At 37.5% G+C, this 24,480-nt stretch overlaps 1 protein-coding gene across 2 annotated transcripts in view; it reads right to left on the bottom strand.

Moving 5' to 3' along the window:
• Positions 1-24,480, bottom strand: part of CSMD1 (CUB and Sushi multiple domains 1) — a 2,110,588-nt gene that overhangs the window by 1,098,833 nt on the left and 987,275 nt on the right. For both annotated transcript variants that reach the window (XM_017501161.1, XM_017501162.1), the window contains exon 4: positions 12,783-12,977. In XM_017501161.1, the coding sequence (XP_017356650.1) occupies positions 12,783-12,977 (195 nt within the window). The remainder of the gene's footprint in view (positions 1-12,782; positions 12,978-24,480) is intronic.

Raw genomic sequence — 24,480 nt, 5'->3', positions numbered from 1 at the left:
CTATGCTGGTATGCATTTATACTTTTTGCATTTTGATCCATTGCTTCATGAGTATAGTTTGTCCACTCACAACTGTTATAGCTGTGCAATTGTCACTAGTGTGGGTGCATATGCCTGGAAATATATGCTGTGTTATAGCCTACCGTACTGCACAAAGTAGCTTACAAAGTGTTCTGCTGTGTTTTTATGGGATTTTTTTTTCAACTAAACCCCCTTTATTAAAAAAACACATATCTTTTACATAATTTAAAAATATTTTTCCAGAATTATATTTTCAGAATTTTATTTTTCTGGGATTTCAACATTTGGGATTATGGTGTTTGAGAGTCTGTCTTTTGGGATTACAATCTTTTGTCATTTTTGTCAGTGCTCAGATTAAACAAAATGCGTATTCAGTTATATGCACAAAGAATGCTGAGGAGCTGCCATCACATTTCCCTCTTGGGACCTTCCTGCCTCCATTCCTGTCATCCCCCAGCTTGCAGTCCCTGAGTGGCTGCAGGTCTGTCAACACAGCTGCACCTGCCTCGCACAGAGGAGCAGGTGGAGGAAAGGGAGGCAGCTGAAGCAGAGCAGCTTCCCTCTCTCTTGGACAAGCCATGTCACCTGCTTTGATGAGGAAAGAAGAGCCTCTCCAAGCAAACAGTGCCCCTGCTCCACTCACACTCTTGAGGGGTCAGTCACATGTTTATCAAGAAGAAAATACTGTTTAGTTCAAGTTTCAAAATTTGTTTCTCCATTCTAAGTTAGGTTCTTAGAAAACATTTATTTTTCTCACAAGTTAGAAGGGAACGGATAGCATGTGACATGGGCCAAAGTGTCCATAGTCAGATTCCACCTTCCCCTCATACAGTGCGGGACCTTGGAGAAGTCACTGAATTCCTCTGTGATGGAGCCTCCTCATCTAAACCAGAGGAATGGTGGTAATACATAACTTCTAGACTTGTCATGAAAGTTAATAACAAGAATGTATATAAGGCATGTAAACACTGACACTTTGCAATTGCTTTGCGTTTAACTCTGATTATTACACTTCCTTCTTAAAATCTACAATTGTAGTGACTAGGCTAAAATCTCCATTGATTCCAGACAGATGCTACTCCATTTGCTAGAAATCATCTATGTCTGGATTATTGCTAGACGTATATTTTCGTACTAAGCCATGTTATTGTAAGAATCAAAGAAAGAGTAAAGAAACATGAAAAGTGGCTCAACAGCCAAAAACAGGTTTATTTTGGAGAATAAACATGAGAGGGGCTTCTGGCTGAGTTAGGTCAGAGGTGCTCTCTCTTACTAAGAGTTTTTAAGGATTCTGGTGGGAGAGCTTATCACAGGCTCAGAATGTTTCCGTGTCTCTGTCTTGCTTATCTGGGAGGGAGAGTTTTGTGTCTCTTCCCATACATCTTCCTGAAGCTGCAGGCATATTCCCAAGTCTGCTTTTAGCTTCCCTATCTTCATGCATATAAAGGGAAAGGGATGTGCTTATTAGGGCTCACTGTTTTACTGGGGCCCATTGCGTGAGTGTGAAGCTTGGTGGTTGCCCCTGAGACATTCCCCTCCCTCTGTGCCTGAGCTGTCTGATCTGTGTTTTACTGTCTGCTCTTGCTGGCTGCTTATTGCTAGGAGAGAAGTGATTTCCTTGACAGGCATGAGGTTAGAAAGGGAGCTGGAACTTAAAGTGGCTGTTTGTCTGACATGAAGGCGCTCCTAGTCTGTCAGTGATTTACGTGCACATGGGTGTGAATGTGCCTGTTGTAGATATAGTTTAGATGTAGTTTTCCCAGTACTTCAGTCCACGGGGTGGTGTGTAAAATAAAGTGACCCACTGCCGTACAGGCATTTCTTTTGCTAGGCATTCTTTTCCTTTTGCCGGAGCCCCTAACCGTTTCTCTCAAGACAGTCTGCTAGTTTCTTAATCTAAAGAATATCAGTAATTTAGAAAAAAAATATTTTATTTAAGAGCCACCAATCTGGAGATCCTGTAGTTTACATGAATTGTCTTTCAAACTGTTTGCCATTTTGCTCTGGGCTCTTAGTTCTAAAATGTAAAATTATGCTTAGAGGGGAAGGGAGAGGAGATGGAAATGGTAATTATAGTAGCTGATATTTTTAGAGTTTCTCTATGCGTCAGACTCTTTGCTAACCATTTTACCTGGGTTATGTCATTTAATCTTTACAACAGATTTCTCAAGTAGGCACTTTTATACAGATAAAAAACTCGAGGCTAGAGAGATTAAATAAATTGACCAAAAATGCAGAGCACCCACTTGATAGAGCTGGGATTTGCCCCAGGTGACACTGCAGAGCTGCTGAGCAAGCTGCCACACCACAACAAGCACCTTCGTCCCCTACTTCGTGGGCGCAAGACTGCAGGATGTAGCATTTCATTTAATCCTTTATACTGACACTGAGCAGGACATCTGTTCAAAATACTTGCTTTTTCTATGCCATATTGATAATATACCATGGAGATTGGTTATGTGACCTCTAGGGTCAGGCTGCCTGGGTCTGGACCTCACCTCTACTGCTTTCTGGCTGAGTGAACGTCTCAGATAAGAAGAATACATCATAAAGATGGAAACGTCTGAGAAAGGCCTTCGGTTCACTTATGGTAATGATCATAACTGCTAGGTCCCTAGAATCACTTTTTAAAATTCTTTCTTACTTATTCCAGGACACATCACAAAGATGTTTCTATCTTACTCCACCAGCGAGTCCATATGTCCCTCAAAGTCTTCTGTAATCTTCATTCATTAGACCCCACGTCATTACTTCCAACCTTGAGATAAAGTCCGAAATGAGATTTCTTTTGAGAAACCTTTTTAGATTAATCAAGAGTTAGCTCACTCTTACCTTTTGCCTAAACTAATTTTAAAACAGACTCTGCTCTCTGGTCCTATTCAGCTCAAATATGCTTCAGCCATTGCTGACAGTTAAAGGGAAGGATTTCCATCAGATTGTGACGTGGATATGTGTATTTCAGACCCATTGCCTTATCAGTCATTAGAATTAAATTGTATCTGTTTGTTAAATTCCAGACTAAAAGTAAAAATGAAACCCAAAGACAGCAATCAGAGCTCTACAAGCATTAACAATGAGAATAGAGGATAAAACAAGTTTAAAATTCAGCTAGGTCTGAGCTGCAATACGGTAGCCTCCAGTGTATGTGGCTCATGAGCACTTAAAATGTGGCTAGTCAGTATTGCGGAATGGCATAATTGAAATACACAGCAGATTTTGAAACTAGCATCTTTTAAAAAGCAAAACACTTCATACTTTACATTGATTCTGCATTAAAATTATAACTTTTTGGATGTATTAGTTTGACAAAATCCATTGTTACAATGTATTTCACCTGTTTCATTTCACTTTTTCCAGGTAGCGTCTGGGGATTTAAAATTTCATCTGTGGCTCCCATTGTGGGTTGTGTTTTATGTTATATGGTATTACGGCACTGCTGTAAATACCAAGTAACAGGTTTTTGTTGGTTGTGCATGTGGCAGCTGAATCCCACCTCCCCTCCACCCAGTCCCCAGCATCGTCCTCAACAGAGTGTGGATGCTCCAGGTGGGATTAGCTCCTGGGCAGGTGCACCTGGGATCATCTTCATGCTACGTATTATCCTGATCCCCTCAGGTGACTTCTAACATGTACCTGCTCTCTTTAAGCCCTCTCCACCTGTCCCTTTTCTCTTTTGACTCGTGCCTGGGAAGCTTCCCCCAGTGACGATTATTTTTTCTCTATGTTTTGTTGGAATCCACCTTTACCTATCCCCATCACCTCTTCAATAATCTTTTCCTGAGTGACAAATGTAAAAGCCATGTAGTAATAAAACTAAATCAAAGAAAGGAAAGCCTCTGGGATCTAGATGGCTCAGAGATAACAATGAAGTAGTGTTATCCCTCTCTCTAGCTTGGAAGGAAGACAAACTTTCCCAGACCATTAACAAAGCTGACTAGCTCTTTTTCAACTAGCTTCAGTCAAGTGCTGCCTAGGAAAGGATAGTTAGGTCTAATTCTGGAGTCCAATATTAGACCAATTGCCTATATTTTTCATTCATAAATATAAATATTTATATTCATTCATGAATATATTTTATATAATATATATTAAACATGTATATTCATGAATATATATATATATATATATATATAATACATATTTATATTGTGACCTGTAGGGTCAGACTGCCTTATATAAATATATAAATATATATTTATTTATTTTTAAAGATGGGGTTTCACCATGATGGCTAGGCTGGTCTTGAACTCCTGACCTCAGGTGATCCACCCACCTCAGCCTCTCAAAGTGCTAAGATTACAGGCGCAAGCCACAGCACCTGACATAAATATATATGTAATATAAATCTATATTTATATAGATTATATTCATGAATATATATTGAAACATGTATATATACACACATGTACATGAATGTATATGGAATAAATATGTATACTCCAATAGCATTTTTATTGGAAATAAAGGTACAGATTTAGTTTGGTCTATGTCTCACTATTCATTTGCTTATCTCTTATTTATTTCAGATCTCAGGCAAGGAAGAGAATGTTATTAAACAACCCTCTAATGCAGCAGAAGTGAATAATATACTTAATGATGCATTGCTGTAAAAATTACAGGAGGAGATGTTTTCTATGTACAATTTTATCCCTAGCTAATACATCCATCAGTGTGGATGCAGAGAAGGACATGCACAGCCATGCTCAGTTTAATCACTACCTTTCAAAGCAGGATTTTGTAGAAAACATGTGAGGTGAAACTGAGGCACGGGAAGGTGTCAGGATACAGAGTACCCATTGAGGGTGTAGGTAAAGGGAAGCCTCAGAGGTATTGCTTTGCAAAGTCCTGGAAACCATTCTGGAACCCTCAGGGAGAGGAACATGGTAGATTTTGGGGAAGTGAAGGCAAGGGGGTTACTGAAACCTGTGGCAAAATGACAATTTACTGGGGGAACAGACAACTAGAAACTTTAGGAATCACAGAAAATGATTGTATTTCACATATTAAGTAATTATGTCTAAGTTAGAGAAGCAAATCAGTAGCCTTCAGAAAGAAAAATAGTTCATTCAGAGCAAGAATTCAAAAGGCTAAGAAGCAGAAAATATCTGGATTATTGTGATGCAAGCAAGAGTGCAACTAAGCAAAAGAAAAATAAGGATCCTTCAAAATTTTAGGACAAATAAATAGCAGGGTGGCAAAGATGGCACAGTCTTTCACCAAACCTGTGTTTTCCTTCTTCCTGAGCTCACAGATGCTTCCATTTCCTGGCTTGCTTTGCAGAGAAATGTAGCCGCGTGGCTGAGCTTCAGCCAGTGCAGCGGATGTGGAGGAGATGTAGACTGTGCGGAGGACCTGCCCATCACAACTCAAGTTCTTCCCTTTCAGCCAACAGGATGGAGCGGGCCGGAGACCTTCATGGAAGCCAGATGCAGAAGATCGCCATCTCCAAGTCACCGCTGCCCCAAAATTTATCTGAACCAACTACCCATCATTGAGACTCATTCCAAATTTAACACTTCTGTGTGAGCCCATTAACACTGCACTAATAAAACAAGCAGAACAAGAATGCCCCGGTCCAAATATGAGATAAAAGTAATTACAACTTCATTATGAATAACTGAAGCAAAGCCAGTGCTCATCTGGACTCTGGGTTGAGTGACATTAGAGATTGTGATGCTGGAATCACAGAAGAGGGAGTCTAATGACAGGCATATGCTTGGCTCTGTGGTAAGCAATATTCATGCAGTTTTCAAAATATGAATGCTTATTGCTTTTCAACTTTTACAAGCAGCCTTTAGATAAATTAAGGAGGACTTCATTATTATTTAATCAATTATAAATGCTGACATATTTGATATCACAAAGTTTCTAATGCAACTGAGAGAATAAAGAGGCCAAAACTGGAGAGAAGATATACTAGAAAGAGTAGGATATTAACATCTTACTAAGTGGAAAGACAAGAGATGCTACCAAAAATTAAAGAAATCTAGCATAAAGGATCAATTGTATTATTTCAATTCATAAATATAATGGATAGTAACCAAGACATGGGAAGCGGAAGTAAAGTAACATATTAACACTCATATCAAGATGTCAAATGAGAAAGTTTACAATGGATAAAGTAAAAATAATATTTTTAACATATTAGATAAAAGACAATAATGACCCAAAACCTGAAACAGTTAAATGTTATTGAGCCTGTGGCATAAGAGTATGGATACGCTGATGGAAGTTTGCTTTTTGTGGTAAAACTTTCTTTATTATTAAATTCCTCAACCATGTTCATACGTTACTTAAGTTAAATTTTAGTGAAGGTGGGATGAGATCACCAAAACTATAATTGACTTGTTATAATGTCTAAGTCAGAAATTTAAATCAGAGGTCAACTCAATTTGAGACTTTAATTTTTTGTTACAGAAATAGACATATTTTCCCGCCCATTTCTTAAGGTTCTTTGAGGTAAAAGCAGGATCTGGCATTTATGGGCCTCAGCATGTTCCCAAGGAGACACTGTATAAATGTGACTGCCAGATGCCTTCCATGGTGGTCCCTTGGATTTGAACATAGGATGCTGCTGCTGGTCGCTCTGCGAAGCACGGCATACACAAACATACGTCGTTTATGACAGCCTGTGATTGGGAACTTCCAGAGTATGACGTCAGGGATCTCAGCTCTGCAATGCTGCTGAGAATTGTTTTAAGTTAAGCTTGCTAAAACAAAGTGCTCCATCATAGAATAAATAAAAGCATGTAAAAAGGTGGTGTTCAGGTGAGGGGGAGCATGAATCTCTGTCTGAAGTAGAACTGGGCTGGGTTAGGCCCGGCTGGGTTCAAATGGCCTGACACCTCAGTGATTGCATAGGTAGAATTAGGCAGCCTGGATAAGATCAGACTAATATTCACAAAAATAAGATTCAGAATTGGAGCAATGGAGTCAAGGGGATGCCGAAGGGGCCGCAAAAGATGATGAGACTGTAACTTCCCTCGGCGTGTGAGCTCCTGTGAAGAAATACACCTGCTCCCTGGGGAGTGTTTGGATCAGATGTTAGCTTTCTCGTGGAGGAGGATTTTCTGCATACAAATATTTGCTCACTTCCTTTTTACCTTCTTGTATGTCTCTATCGAAAATCCAAAGACAGTGGACCATCTTCCACGTTTTCCAAACAGAAAGAATACCTTTGCTCTGTATTCAATACTCTGTTTCCCCGTAGTGTCCTGGAGCTCAAAGGAATTTATAACCTATCCTAGGCTCCACCTTATGATTTAATAATTTATGACTTAATAATAAAGTATGGCAAACATAAAACAAATTAAGAAGGCATTTAAATCAAGAGACAAAAGCATTTTTCATTGAAACTATCTGGTTGCTTCTTTCTTTTTTCATATTTTGCCCCTAGACAGACATCATACCCATAAGAAATGAAACAGTAAATCCTTTTAAGGACTGGCAGAGCATGGCAATAATATACAATAAATAAGGTGAATTCAGAAAGATACAGATATTAAGTTGAAAGTCTCATGAATAAATAAAGAAAAGCTGAAAGATTACCTCCTCAGAAAAAGAAGATTTGAGGTCTCATTTTTAATGTCAATTTCATGCTTGTTCCCTGTTTAAGGGACACAGTTTAAAGCAAAGGCGACTGACCTCTCATTTAATTCTGTACTAATTACTTTCTAGTAATTAAATATACCAGTTACAACTTTTTCTTTAAAGAGCATTATGACTACATATGTAATACATTTAGGTGTCATTATTCAGGTAAAATCTTGCCAACTAGAATAAAATACAAACTTTTATAACACTGGACAAGGTCATTGTAGGAGGAGACAGTCATGCTACTGTTAGGAACCCTATAATGAAAGCTAATGCTTCAACTGATTTCTGCAAATAAATAAGTATTAATAGAATGTTAGGGAAGCAGAATATATGCTCATTTCATTCATGTGAATTATCTCACTCTATTTGGCTGAAATTTACATCTCTCATAGATATGTCACAGTTATATATTTATAAGAATTAGATCAATTTTTTTCTTTATAATCTAGTTATCCGAATCCATGAGAAAATGTGCTGCATCATTCAAATTTGTTTCAGAAAATAATGATATGTAATTGAATGGCCCTTTAAAATCATACTAGGCCATATATTGGAAAAAGCAAAATTTAAATATAAATTTAATAATCTATAATACAGAAGAATAGCTTCCTGTGATAAAAGCATACTGATCTCACTGGAATTTAAAACATAGGTGGCAGCATAGGAAAGACACTTAGCTGACTGTTACGCCAACTTTGACTACATGCAGTATAAGATTATGGAAATTTCTTCTCCAATTAAGAAGAAAACCACTGGAGAATATGTGAGCAAAAAAGCATTAACAATAAAGGAAAATACCAATGGTTTAAGCTAAGTTTTAATGTCACAAGGAACTGAGGATACTGCCTCTCACAGTTTTAGTGGCGGTATCTTATCTCCTGGAACATTACAAGCTAACATCTTTAAGACATTATGTCAAAATATAAAATACCAACCAAATAAATGCTATGTGAGACACCAAGGGACTTTTTTCCCTTACAGAAATTGTAAGAGGGGCTGCAATGGTAAACTAAAATTTGGACTTAAGTTTGAACTTGACAAATGAGTAAGAGTTATGGCTGCAGGGAGATGACAGGAAGACTTTGTGGCAGTGAAAACGCCTGAGCAGAAGTTTGGAATTTGGCAGGTGTGGTATGCTGCTGAGCCAGTGCCAGAGTCACTTTGATTTTCTTATTCTGAGAGTGAGAATGTAATGGGAATCATGGCAGAAATAAGGAAGAAGAACGAATGTATTTAGGATGTCCCATGACACTGCTCTTAAATGAGATCAATTATTTGAGAAAAGTCTGCGGAAAGCAAGGGAAATCGGATACCGCTTTACATTTCGAGGCCACCACTGTTTTGAAAACATAAAGATGAAAAGTAATTATAACAATTACAAAAAATGAAGGGGGACATAATAAACTTCAGGAACATGCAGAGAAAATGAGCATTTTAGGAGAAATAATAGACATTTATAGTAGGAAGTAGTCGTCAGATGAATTTCTCCAGGGTAGAGGACTAATTTGAATTTGATTAATCCCAACTCTAACAGCTATTAGCAGGAACAGCCTGGGCACGTCACTTTTCTTACCTGATGTCCAGATTTCTCACCTATAATATGAATCTTCAATAAAATGCCTACTTACGAAGATTAATTTGCTAAAGTAGTGCCTGGCTTATAATTAGTGGACAATACATACTAGCTTGTGGGGTAGTGGTGGTGGAAGCAACAGTAGAAACAGTAGTATGACATTATGAATATAATCAGCTCAGGGATATCTCATAAGACTCTAATATTTTACAAAAAGTAGTCAAATATGCAATAACTAGCAAAGGATAAGATAAAAGCATTCCGAAGGAAATAATATAATGTCACATCATGACTTGCAGTGGAGGCTGTGAGTTGGCATGATTACAAGCCTAGATTAAAAGCCAGACTTGTGTTTCGGTCTTAACATTTACCGTCTCTGGAACATTTGGAAATTAAAACTCTATTTCTTTACCTTTTAAATGAGTGTTAATAATTATTACATTAGTGGGTTGTTGTGAGAGTTAAATGGTATAATCCAAGTAAAGTGTTTAGCACATTTTTTGGCATCTCATTATGACCGCCACAAATATTAGCTACGCTTTATTTTTGTACTCAAAAGATGAGTTTTTCCTAGGAAAGCCAAAACCTAGGAGTTGAAGTATGCTCTTTTCTAATGTCATTGGAACAGTAAAATATTTTTTTTGGAAAATGTGAAAATTGCAGTGCTCCAGGTTAAGGAATTCTCACCTAGCCCTGAAATGTGACAATGAGCACTTGGAAGAGAACACTAACCTACAATCACCTTATCTAAGAAGACTGACAGAGTTGAAAGAGTACTTAAAAGATACACATTAAATGATCAAGGAATATTTGTAATTTTTAATAAAAATGAGGCACCAGGCCTAGAAGGACATAAACACTGGCATCAAATCTTTGAATCCTACAATAAGAGGTGATGAAAATAGGCAGAAATCCATAAAGACTGAAAAACAGAATTGAAACAACTTTGGATATTGGGGGGATATAATAACAAGTTGTACTAGTCTGTTTTCATGCTGGTGAAAATGACATAGCAGAGACTCGGTAATTTACAAAAGAAAGAGGTTTAGTGGGGAAGACTCACAATCACAGTGGAAGGCAAGGAGAAGCAAGTCACCTCTTACCTGGATGGCACCAGGGAAAGAGAGCTTGTGCAGGGAAATTCCCATTTTTAAAACCATTAGATCTCACGAGACTTATTCACTATCACAAGAAGAGCATGGGGAAGACCTGCCTCCATGATTCAATTATCTCCCACTGGCTTCCTCCCACAACATGTGGAAATTGTGGGAGTTGTAATTCAAGATGAGATTTGGGGTTGGGGCAGAGCCAAACTATATTATTCTGCCCCAGGCCCCTCCCACATCTCACACACTCACATTTCAAAACCAACCGTGCCTTCCTTCCCAACAGTCCCCTAAAGTCTTAACTCATTTCAGCATTAACTCAAAAGTCCATATTCCAAAGTCTTAACCAAGACAAGGCAAATCCTTTCCTCTTATGAGCCTATAAATTCAAAAACAAGTTAGTTACTTCCTAGACATAATGCAGGTACAGGCATTGGGTAAATACAGCCATTACAAATGGGAGAAATTGACCAGAACAAAGGGTCTACAGGTCCTATGCACACACAAAATCCAGTGGGGCAGTCAAATCTTAAAACTGCAAAATGATCTCTTTTGACTTTGTGTCTCATATCCAGGTCATGATGATGTAAGAAGTGAGTTCCTATGGTCTTGGGCAGCTCTACCCCTGTGGCTTTGCAGGGTACAGCTTCCCTCCTGGCTGCTTTCATGGGCTGGTGTTGAGGGACTGCAGCTTTTCCAGGTGCATGGTGCAAGCTACCAGTGGATCTACCACTCTGGCATCTGGAGAATGGTGGCCCTCTTCTCACAGCTCCACTGGGCAGTGACCCAGTAGGGACTCTGTGGGGTGGGGGTGTCTCCAAGCCCACATGTCCATTCCACACTGCCTTAGCAAAGGTTCTCCATGAGGGCCCCTCCCCTGCAGCAAACATTTATCTGGATATCCAGGCATTTCTATATATCCTCTGAAATCTAGACAGTGGTCCCCAAACCCCAATTCTTAAATTCTACAGACTCGCAGGCTCAACACCAAGTTAAAGCTGCTAAGGCTTGAGGCTTGCATTCTCTGAAGTCACGGCCTGAGTTCTATGTTCTTCCTTTCAACCACAGCTGAAGCAGCTGGGATGCAGGGCACCAAGTTCCTAGGCTGTACACAGCATGGTAACCCTTGGCCAAGCCACAAAACCACTTTTTCCTCCTAGGCCACTGGGCCTGTGTTGGGAGGGGTTGCCATGAACACCTCTGACATGCCCTGGAGACATTTTCCCCATTGTCTTGAGGATTAATATTTGGCTTCTTGTTACTTATGCAAATTTCTGCAGTTGGCTTGAATTTCTCCTTGGAAAATGGGATTTTCTTTTCTATCACATTGTCAGGCTGCAAAGTTCATGAACTTTTATGCTCTGCTTCTCTTGTAAAACTAATGACTTTACAGCACCCAAGGCACCTCCTGAATGCTTTGCTGCTTAGAAATTTCTTCCAACAGATACCTCAAATCATCTCTCTCAAGTTCAAAGTTCCACAACTCTCTAGGGCAGAGGCAAAATGCTATCAATCTCTTTGCTAAAACATAACAAGAGTCATCTCTGGTCCAGTTCCCAACAAGTTTCTCATCTTCATCTGAGACTACCTCAGCCTGAATTTCATTGTCTATATCATTATCAGCATTTTCCTCGAAGCTATTCAACAAGTTTCTAGAGAGTTCCAAACACTCCCACATTTTCCTGTCTTCTTCTGAGTCCTCCAAACTGTTCCAACCTCTGTCTGTTACTCAGTTCCAAAGTCACTTCCACATCTTTGGGTATCTTTTCAGGAGTGCCCCACTCCTAGTACCAATTTATTGTATTAATTCATTTTCACAATGCTGATAAAGATATACCTTAACCTGGGCAATTTATAAAAGAAAGAGGTTCAGTAGGCTTACAGCTCCAAGTAGCTTGAAAAGCCTCACAATTACAGCAGAACGCAAGGAGGAACAAGTCTTGTCTTTCACGGATGGCCTCAGGCAGAGGAAGAGCTTATGCAGGGGAGCTCCTCTTTATAACGCCATCAGATCTCATGAGACTGACTTACTATGATGAGAATGGCACAGGAAATACCTGCCCCCATGATTCAATTACCTTCTACCAGGTTCCTCCCACGACATGTGAGAATTGTGGGAATTACAGTTCAAGGTGAGATTTGGGTGAGGACACAGCCAAACCAGATCACAAGTAGTAAACTTGCTATGGACTTTATGTAGTCCAATCATGGTTTTTTACATGCATGTAATACTACCTATTATTACATATTACATGTTATTTCTTACATACAAATAACATGTAGCACTAAATGTGATTGCTACATATTACATGTCATTTCTTACATATTAATAACAAGTAATATTGCTTTTAGGAGCAGAATGAGCTTACATAGCACAAGTCAGCCTCACCTGTCCTCTATTCGTTTAAGTGGAAATTTTCTAAAAGCAGCTCCAAAGCCATTGCCCTGCCTGGAATCTGCTCCCCAGCCCCCTTGTTGCACTGTACCTCTGCAGAAGGGAGCTGGGAAGTCCCACGATGCACCGTTTCCTGGGCTAACAATGCAGGTCAGGATGGCATGGCCTTCCAAGATGTACCCGGAGAGGCAGCTGTACCGGATTTTGTCTCCTATGTTGAATCTTGTTCCATGGAGAACTCCTTTCAGAATTTCTCCAGGATTTCCACAAGTGTGACTAGGTAAAACTATTGGAAAGAGGAAAAAAGGGAGAAAAAAACACGTTGAATTTTCTATGGAGAGCCATTTATACCATAAAACAGGCACCCTCTTTTGATGATTAAAATGAGAAAATCTCTGGCATCAGAAAATTATTAACTGTTCCTAAAACTAATCTGAGAAAATGCCTTCTGATTTAGAATATCTGCAGATTAATACTTTTATAAACAGTTGCATAAAGTATAAATAAATGCATTTTGTTAAGAGAGAAAAATACAGTCCTGCTTATATTCGGTGTTCCAGATGATGTCTAGATTATATTTTTCCAGCGATGAAATTCTACATGCTCATATAGTGAGCAACCAGATCACACAGTAGACAACAGAAATCTGAAACAATGATATCACATAATACTGCAAGAGTGAATACTCACACCCTATTTATTTTTATGCTTCCAAGACTGGTATGGTGTCTGATACACATCATTATGCAATGTTCTATTAAGGTTTGATGGATAAACAATTGAATTCAATAAAAACTAGAAATCTCATGCATCGATTCATCAATGTATAAAAAAAAGATTTCACCACTATATCCCAGGCCAGCAGCCAGGCTCTGTCCATTTATAGCATCTGATTCAAAAGTAAGTTTCAGTGCTAAGTTTTGATAACACAAATACTCAATTCACTTGCATTTTGTAAACCAAGAATAAAATTCAAAGCACTCAGCCATCTGAATGGAACCTCCTCTCAGCCAGGGTCATTCCTGAAAAACCTGTTGGTTAACCTGAAAAACTAGTTCAGACCATGATGGTGTGGGTGAGCCACACATGCCTCATTATACCCTCTTCCCTTGTAGAATTACTGGTAGGACAGGCTCCTTAACCCTGAAAAGAAACAGTGGCAATCTATTTTTGGAAGGCTGCCACCTGGAGGCTTCATATGCATGATAAAACATTGGTCTCCACAACCCTTTATCGTAACCCAGATATTCCTTTCTACTGATTCCATGTCTTAAACAGTAACTTAACTCTTTCAATTAATTTCCAATATAAAAAAGTAAACAAACAAACAAAACACTTTGACTCTACCTATGACCTGGAAGCTCCCACTTCCAGTTGTCCTGTCATTTCAGACAAAACCGATGTACATATGCTGTGTCTTGATTGATGTCTTCTCTCCCTACAGTGTATAAAACTAAGTTGTGGCCCAGTCGCCTTGGACAGTTGTTCTCAGGGCCTCCTGAAAGCTGTGTCATTGGCCCCTGGTCACTCATACGTGGCTCAGAATAAATGTTTTTAAATATTTTACAGTTTGACTATTTTCATTGACAATTTCAATAATGGGATACTGATTCTGTTCTTTTGTGACCCTCTCACATTTTCCTTGATATGATTCTCTATCTAAATCAATCGATTTGAAACTTCATTCCGTACTCATAGAACATGATGTTGAACTGAAGTGGTGCATCATTCAGTTGAATGGATAAAAGTCATGATTGTCAGCTATTGTCTCCTTATTTATGGTTTAAATTTAGTACGTAATCAGTAAATTAACTGTTCTTATTTAGTATTTGAATAAGCTATGGAACTAACTAGCAGGGAAATAAAAATATTCCCAAATACTAATGTATTTCCAACTGAACAGAAGCCATTTTATGTCTGTATCCAATGTCTTTGCATAGGCAAGGGGGTGTATCTTAATATATTGGTATAACATAGAACAATATTTTTTGTTTTCTTAGTTTTTAAACTGAGAAATATTTAGAATTTTTCTAGAATATTGGGAATGAATCTCAGTTATTTTTTAAAGAATTTTTATTTATCATGACACTACGTAAGTACAAACTGAGCTATGTAGAAATACTTAGGAAATAAATACTTGTGCTTAGATATTATTATTATTGACATATTTAGGAAATCTTTTACATAGTCAAAGTGTGCTTAGTTCCAGTTTTTAAAATTTATGAGAGCAGTCTACAAAAATCGGTTTAAAAACACAACAGAAAACAGTTCCACATTATCTACAATAATTTGTGTTGTCTTTTTTAATAAGAAAATTCTGTATTTATTTCCACATCCACTATCCCTAAAGCAAAAATGTGTGCTGTTTATAGTACATTACAAATGGCATTTGTAAGGAAGAAAAACTTTCCATTTTATCTGGGCAGCCCTTCAGATTATAACTGAGAATGCCTTGTCTGTCAGCTGAGCTGAGAGCTCTTAAGGTCAAAGTCACAGGTTAAATAACCACCATCAATGGGAAGACTGAGAAACAGAGTGATTGACAGAGAAAGGGAAAGTGTGGACAAAAACATGTTTGGTGTTTTTCTTTATTGTCTAGGGATATTTAAAATTAATAAATCCCCATGTCTTCTTAGGGTCATTATTATCATTGTTAACTGCTACTAATAATTCTTAGAAGGCAGCCAGGCTCAGTGGCTCATGCCTGCAATCCCAGCACTTTGGAAGGCCGAGCTGGGCAGATCACAAGGTCAGGAGATTGAGACCATCCTGGCCAACATGGTGAAACCTCGTCTCTACTAAAAATACAAAAATTAGCTGGGTGTGGTGGCCTGTGCCTTTAATCTCAGCTATTCGGCAGGCTGAGGCAGGAGAACTGCCTGAACCTGGGAGGTGAAGGTTACAGTGAGCCAAGATCGGACCACTGCACTCCAACCTGGTGACAGAGTGAGACTTTGTCAAAAAAAAAAAAAAAAAAATTTCTAATAGAAGATGTCCAGATAATTGTTCCCCAAAGACAAGGGTTATCAATGACAATCTATCAAATTACCCTGGTAAAGATAACCACAATGACCAGTCAATATCATGCATGGAAAATCCAAATGGACCACTCTGAAAATGGAACTTAGTCTGTGTGATTATTTTTTTGTGTTAAAAAAAACCATGAGATTACTTTTTTTCAGCTAGTTTTGGTATGAAAAATGGAATTGATTATTGCGCAGAAAGATCAACAGAACATTCCACAGTAATAAATAGTTGTGAGCTGCATAACGACAGCTCAAGGATAGGTCTCATACACAATGTCAATCCCAGGAGCTTCTGGCTTAGTGATGCTGTAGCCATCATAATGTGGTAGCACCAGGTACGACTCACATGTTTGTGGGGACACTGATGGAAACCAGCCACCTGAGCTGCCAGTCATACAAAAGTGTAGCACATACAATTAGGTTCACTACATGTTTGATGATAACAATGAACAGCTGTTCCTTCTTTTGTATTTACTATAATTTTATCATTATTTCAGAGGGTGCTTCTTCTACTCAAAAAAAAAAAAATAATAATTTAACTGTAAAACAACCTTAGTCAGGTCCTTCAGGAACAATTTCAGAAGGAGCCATTGTTATTCTAGGATATGATAACTCCATACTTGTCCTTGTCTCTGAAGACATTCCAGTGGGACAAGATGTGGAGATGGAGGGTATCTTGATGACTCCAGATACTGCTGTGATGGACAGGCCTCACACTTTATTATCCAGAGCATATTTAGTAAATTTTGAGAGAAATGAAGCCCTCCAAAATTGTTACCACTGTAATGTGCAATGGTGTTGTCCAGCATGGTAGAAATGTACTGACTCATACATTTTCGAAGGAAAAATATCATTAATAAATACAATAATTTCCCCAAGAAGGATTCTGGAAAGAAATAGGTATAAACAGCCATCACTTCTGACTTTCAACAGATAGCTACTCCCATAAAACTGAATACGAAAAATATTTATTCCATTCTATGTAATCAATTTAGAAAAGACATTTTTAGTAGGGAAAAATTAAGGCTGGTGTTAGAAGTAGCAAATGGCAAAGAAAAAAGTCGACATCAGAGGAGAGTGTGCCTGTTCGTTTTATGAAATCGCATTTTCCTTTGTTGTATCTGATGTAAAGGATCCTTTCCAGGTGCGTTTGCAGGCTTTTACTTCACAGCAGGCCCACAGAGGCCACTGTTACCATCACCACCATTTCATTATAACATTGATGAGAAAAATAAGATTTCTGACCAGGGCCAGTCTGTTCTTTCCATGTTTGCATGAGGTTTCTCCAGTTCCTTCCATATCCCAACGATGTGCATGATGAGTTCACTGGTATGTGCCCAGGGTCCTACTGTGAGTGAGTCGTGTGTGTGTGTGTCCCCGCCATGGCAGGTTATCCTGTCCAGGTCTGGTGCCCACCCCACCTGGCACCCTGAGCTGTTGACACAGCCTTGACCACCCACAACCCAAAACTGCAATAATTGGATAAATTGTTATTTTACTTGTTTTTATTAATCTTTCTCAAATGAATGTATAGCTCAGATCTATTTCAGTGTTTGATATTTCAAGTGCTTTGATCTTTAATATTTAGAATTTTGGCAATGTTTTGTCTGACCAGGAATATGCCATAGGAACTTTACTCTGGTTTATATCAAATAGGCTGTGGGAAATTTTTTTTTTTCTTATGTTGATTTGCTTAGAGCTACAGTTTCCAAGAACCTACCAAGCACATGAAGTGAAGACTTGCTGTAATAGCAATAGCCATCAGCTCCACGCAACGGTCCAAAGGGTTACAGAGGATAAAGAGGATGTCTATTTCTGGGGCAGTTTAGACCACTTTATTGGTTTTCTTTCTTTCTCTTGTCTACAGATTTTGTCTTTACCTTAACATCTTGACACTTAATTATAAAAGAAATTGAAAAACACAAATCAGACACAGTCTTTGCAAAGTGCAAAGGATTAAGATGGGTGTTTACAAATATTTCTTTTCAGAATCATTCTTAAGGAGATTCTCATATTCAACTGTCAAGGATTCTAATGGAAAGGAGAATGGCCTTTAGGTCTCTTCTTTTACATTTATCAGCTCTGTTTATTTACTGAAATTGTTTTCCCATCAGTATTTATTTTATAGAGGAAGGTGTGAAGATTGAATGGGATAATAGGTCTCCAAATATCTGTTCTTTCTGACTCGATGAGTCTTTATTGTAAACAGCTGTTAATAGTTCTGAGGGCCCTGAATCATTCCAGGTTGGAATTGAATCTTTTTATCATTGTATATAAATGTTAATATATTAAAGTAGATCATAAATCCTCCTATACATATATACAATAACTGTAATTCACATAGCTCATAAGCTTAGTGGGAACAGAAAAAAAGTTGTCAAAATTCAGTTGGACAGTATATTATTTTAGAAAAAATAAATCAATAAATAATGTATAATTTAAGTCACTTTATTTCCACACTTGACAAAAAAATGTAAATAAGTATCAGAGGCTTAAAATTAATTTAAGGATTTTAAAAGCAAAATAACTTAGCAAATGGGAAAAAATGATTAAATCTACCATTTAAGGTTTAAAGTTGCTGGCTGGTGACACAAAGTTATAAATTTATGATGTAGGGATTGGGACTTTTATCTTTAACACATTTTCTTTTAAAAAAGTTAAATTTTAATGTGAACAATATCAACAAATAAATAAAAATAATTAAGAATAAATTAGAATATTTTTTCCAGCTGCAAACACTAACAAATGCAAAATGCACATAGTATTATAAACCCATCAGCAATATTATTTTAAAAAATAACAATACTTATAAATTGTAAAATATTGATGTAATCGTTTGTAGGTCTATGCAAAGATTTAAGACAGAGACACAAAAATTGCCAACATTTGGTAATTCAGTGGTTGAGAAAAACTAATTTAAAAGCAAAATCAATTCAACCCAATGTCATTTGTGCCAATTTCATTTTAACTGTATTTTTAACCAGCTTTTCTGAAGATTGTGCCTGTCTCCCACAAGTAATGAATACACATTAAGAATCCAGTAAATACTTATTGAGTTAACATAAACTCTACTTTTAATTCTCTTTATTTCCTGAGCCATTTGCACGCTTTCCCATAGATGCTTCAAGAAAGCAATTCTTATTTAGGTGATGGGAATTCTGTGCCCAACACAGACACTAGGTAATGTGAAAGGTTTTCTTGAAAGAGCTCTGGGCACAATTCTTTCCTCTCATGGCAGGTTTCCACCAGAGCTTATGAAGCCAAGTTTGTACACCAGGACTTAAAACTTGAAACATAGGCTGCCATTCTAAACATGCACATGACAATTTCCTTTTAACACTTAATTTGGCAAGTACATATGGTCACAATTGAGTGACTTAATTGGGCTATCACATCAAACCTTTAACCCAGCTGTTTCGATGATTAAGCGGATGTCATATTAAATATCTTCCCAAAAGAAAAGTGAAAACATGAGACTACAGTAAAATACAATATTAACGTGCATTACTACATGGGACAAGGCTATCAAAAAGAAGTTTGAAATTCATCAAAGGAGCAGCAGCAGTTTTTACAGCAGGTGTACAATCAGTGGACTTTCATGAGGTGCATTCATTTGGAATCTGTGTCCCTTGGGGTTTCTGTCAACTTCTTTATACTTTGCCTCTCTAGTAGTCTCCTGGTAGCTTAAGAAAATATAACTCCAAATACCCTCATCATGTGCACTTGCTATGTAAACCAACAATATCAGATGTGTTTGCTTTGGACTGTTTGCTCATAAAAGTTCTTCACTCCACTCTCTCTCCTGGCTTTGGGAAGAATTAGAAAAATCTGGCTGTATAATTATCAGGATCACATCAAAAAAGTAAGATTTTCAATTCTTGAAACCTGACATGTATTCTCTTTACTGGCTCTCTGAATATGGGTTAATCTGTAAGAGGAGAAAGTGCTGAGAAAGTATTTATGGCAAAAGCAATGAGGACCTCCCAGGAGGTGGCAGTCATGGTAATCACTGAATGCCTTCTATTTTCAAAAAGTCTCATTCTCCAGGATGAGGAATGACAGCGAAAGAGAAGGACCTTATAGAAAGCATTGCTATGGGAAGTAATAGGAACTGCCTGAGAAGAAATAAATGAGGAAGTGAGTTGTTAATATACTTAAAGGCAGAAAAGGGTACGATTAGACCCAATAAGAAAGGAAAGATAATTCCATACGGGGGAAGCAGTAGTGGCAAGCATTTATGGAAAAAGAATACGGCACAGTGAGTTGTACTCATCAGATCTGCCATCAGAGAGACTTGGGTTTCTGCTCCAGAAACTGATTTCGTAATGTTGGACCAATTACTTAGATCTTAGTTTCCACGTCTTGAAAAGGGGAATGAAAAGAAAAGCTTACTCATGGATTTACAATAGAAAATTTTAACAAGATATCACAAGTAAAACAGCAGGGCACTTGGTACAAGTTAAGCATTCCACACATGTCAGTACTTTTTAATTGATTTTCCCAATTCTGAAGCACCATGCAAATTTTAGGGGAATAATACAATTTTCAAAGTATACAGAGATTTTAACATAACCCAATTTCAGAAACAATATTTTTAAAAGTGTATCAGAGTCAAGGTTATCATTAAAATGCTAGCATAGTTGTAATGGAAATAAAGGAGAAGGATATCCCAGTTTCCCATTTAGCAATATTAATGCTACTTCATTATCCTTGCCTTACAATAATAATTGGAAATACTTACACTACACATAATACGTGCTACACACTGTTCTAATTAGTTTGTATTTATTAAGAATGTATATCAGTAAGTACGGTTATTATGCCCATTTTAAAGAAAAAACATCATGCTGCAGAGAGTTTAAGTAACTTCTATGACATATAACTGGTAAGAATTGGTGGTAGGACTTACATATGATGGATTTAGACTCCCTACTTGCAAGCATGACAAAAAACTCTTTCATATGAAAATGTGGCTAACATCAAAAGAGATGATAAAGTGTCATTAGATCTGTATTGTGGACAATGGGGTTTTGTTATAATAACAGTGATATATGGATTTAGGAGAATTATGATGTTCTCTTAGGTAGAACTGAGGGCACAAATATAACGTAGTTTTTTTAAAAAAATATTTTAAGCTCTCCAGGTAAATTCATATAATAGCAGAAACACTGCAGGAGAGACTGCAGCAAAGTCAAAACAAGGCAAACGACTAGTTGGCAAATGGATTTGAAACCCACAGACTAGATGTTCAAAAGATTTTGAATAGCACGTGGAAGACATTAGAAGCTCTGACAATTGAGAAAATAAAAATGCTGTTGCAAGATGATTTTGACTGTGTAAATGGCTTTTGAGAAGCATAATGCATATTTGCTGGTGTGAATTAGGAAATAATCTTATGGTCTTACATTTTGACTTCACTAGTTATTCCTCATGTGGTCCTATATCTTCAAGTTAAAGGGAGACATTGTTCTAATTTCACTAAACTAGAGATAATAGTTGTTGGGCCTTTGTCCTTTTAAATACTAGAAAAATTAATCCATATACAAATTTCCACAAAACTATGACAAGGATAGTTAAATTCAAATCAAGCTTACTACTAAGAAAGAAGCACCATCTTTCATGCCTCAACCAACATCCAGCCTTAAGAGTTAGTGTCTACAAGGATCAAACTGTTGAAAAATATTCAACCAAACCCCAAAAGAATGCTCAAGGATATTTATAGGAATAAAAAAATATTCAGCACCTGTCAAAGTGAGATTCACAGTGTCTGGCATCCAGTCAAAAATTACTAAGCATGCAAAAAAGTAAGAAGATATCCACAATAAGAAGAAAACTTGATCAATGAAACATCCAGAAACAAAACAGAATTTTGAATCAGTGGACACCAACATTAAAACCTTTATTCTCATTGTATGCCCTGTCCTCAATCAGGTGATAACGGAATACGTTATCTAGAGGCATGGAAAATGTTTTAAAAAAAAAAAAAAAAAAAAAGACCCAGATTGAAAATCTAGAGTTAAAACCATCTGAGATTTAAAAATCTATGGATGTTAATAAAGGCAGAATAGACATAGAAGAAAGTAAGATTAACCAACATGTAGAGATAACAAGAGAAAGTATTTAAAATGGAACGTAGAAGTGAAAAGAAAGATTTCCAAACAAAAACAAAACTAAGGGCACAGAGAATCATTGAATTCTGAGACATCTCCAAGCAGACATATATGTGTAATTAAAGTCACTGAAGGCAGGGAACACAAAGAGGGCGAGAAAAACAAAAAAAAGAAAACCAATTACCTAAAAATTTCAAAATTTACTAAAATAGTGAACTCATAAATACAAGAAGTTCAGTAAGTGAAAAATGCAAAGAACCTGAAGAGCACTAGATCACACATGTCAAAATCAAGTTGCCTAGATACAGCAGTGAAGAAAAAAATCTTCAAAGCCACCACAGAAGTGGGGGTAGGAATAAGGTTCTGTGCAGAGACAAAGATAAAGGTACCAGCTGATGTATCTTCAGAAAGAAAGAAACCAAGGAGAGATTGAGCAACTTTTAGAAAGTACTGAAATAAGGAATAAGCAAAGTAACTGTCAATCTAATAAATTTATGCAGCAAAATCACAGGATATAGAAACAAGTTCAGACATGTGAAAACTGAAAGTCCATCACTAGCAGGCCCATACTACAAGGAATATTAAAATGGGTCGCTGCAGCTGAAGGAAACAGCACAGTAAGAGAGGCCAAGTACTAGGAATGAGACCTGTATGGGGAAATATAAAATAGATTTTATTTAAAAAATCTGTTTAAAAGATTATGAGCTTTTTAAAGCCAAACAATATGTATTTTGGGTTTCTAACATATGCAGAAGTGACAGAAATACCAGAGGGGCTGGGTAAGAAGAAAGGAGAGTACATGGCTGTATCTTTGCTAGATAGTAGGTAAAGTTGTACAACATATTAAAAAAAAAAAAGCATCAGTATAACAGCACAGTAGATTATGGTAGAGTACTATAAACTCTAATGTCACCACTAAAATAGCAAAGACAAATGTTACAGCTAATTAACCAAAAGGAAGCCATAAAAAGAAGGGGGGAAAAGAAAATGAATCACAAATACGAAGCAAACAGCAAGGTGATAAAATGAAATACAGACACACCAATAAATATATGTAATGCAAATGAAGCAAACATCACAGTTGTAAGGTGGACAGTCTGAGGCTGGTTCAAAAATACAACCAGTGTTATGTTGTCTTCAGGAAAAATAGTTTAAATATAAATGGACAAATAGATAACGGTAAAATGACGAGAAAACACAAATAGCTTTATGTGTGCTGCTGGGTGGCCGCCTTGAGGGGGAAATGAAGGTGGAATGGTCAAACTGGAATTGTAAAAGAGCAAATGCAGTTTTTAATTCTAGGAGTAGTGGTTCCTGGGTGAAACTATACATTTACTTTAGTGTTTCAAATTACAGGTTCAGTTACCTTAAAATAAGACTATTATTAATAGATACTATTGATATCTTGCTGAACTTCTGTTTCAAACACTGGAATGCTTCATACATGGGATTTCAAGCCTCACACATCTCCAAATGAGGCATTGTTACTCCAATTTCATATATATAAAATGATGACACCCAGAGAGGCTAAGCAACTGAGATAGCAGAGATGCACCCACATCTGTACAGACCTGTGATATTTCCACCACACCATACTGTCACAGTTGTGTTAACGTAATTAACATGCTTTTAAATGCAACTGTAATGTTAGAAAGAAACAATTTTGGCATAGTTTAACAGAAAAACAAACCAAGCTGAATAATTAGAAGACCCAGGTTCCTGTCTTTCCTTGCCCAATTCTTGTCTCTGTGATATTATATGCTATTATATTTTCTGGGCTTATATTTTCTCATCTAACAGTAAGAAAGAAGATGAGAGTTGGGATGGACTCATTCTAAAATTTTAGGAATCTGCACAATAAGTGCTGTTTCAGATACGTATAACTTCTGCTATTTTCTCACACTTCCTTATTGCAAATTAAAAAGTTATAAAAAATTGCAAAGGAAAACCGGAGAAACCATCTCTGAAAATTAACACCAAACTTAAAAATAATACATGCTGCAAATCTGTTTATTAATTACTTAGTAGACCCTTATCTTAATAAGTTAAGAGCAATTTCAGTCTACTTTCTGTCATTCCAAGCTCTAAAATTCTTTACCATAAAAGATGCTTAACTTGATTTAACTCAAAGGTCACATTTCTGGGGACAGCGACCCATCCAGAGGGAGAGAGGAGACCCAGGAAGATCAGGACACTTTTTTCCTCCTGTGGTTCTACAACAGCAGAGCTCAGTCACTGGAAGGATAATTAAATCCAGGGCTCATTTTCTTCTCTGGTACAATGAGAAGAGACAGCAGGTTCCCCGGGAAGCTGACTGGGAGGGGAAACCTGCAGAATCATCAGTAGGACAGAAAGCAAGCAGGAATGGGCAGAGAGAGGACAACCTGCAGTTAGTCAAGGTCTCAGGCAGTCCTGCAAGGAGCTCTCCTCCTCGACACAGGATTGGTCCTCCAGTGCTATACACATTGGAGAGGCCAGAGCCATCCGATTCAGCACTGGGCAGTTCCAGGACAGAGGCTCCTGCCTGAATGCACACCACCGTGGAGGTGTACCACCTTAGGGGTGTACCACTCTGGCTACCTACCACCCTGGCTGTTTACCACCCTGGATGCACAGTACTGGACGTGCACCACCCTGGATGCACAGTACTGGA

The sequence above is a fragment of the Cebus imitator genome, unplaced genomic scaffold, assembly GCF_001604975.1.
Source record: "Cebus imitator isolate Cc_AM_T3 unplaced genomic scaffold, Cebus_imitator-1.0 Scaffold279, whole genome shotgun sequence".
Taxonomy (NCBI): domain Eukaryota; kingdom Metazoa; phylum Chordata; class Mammalia; order Primates; family Cebidae; genus Cebus; species Cebus imitator.
The sequence above is the reverse complement of the archived record's forward strand: the minus strand, read 5'-3'. Positions and strand labels throughout refer to the sequence as shown.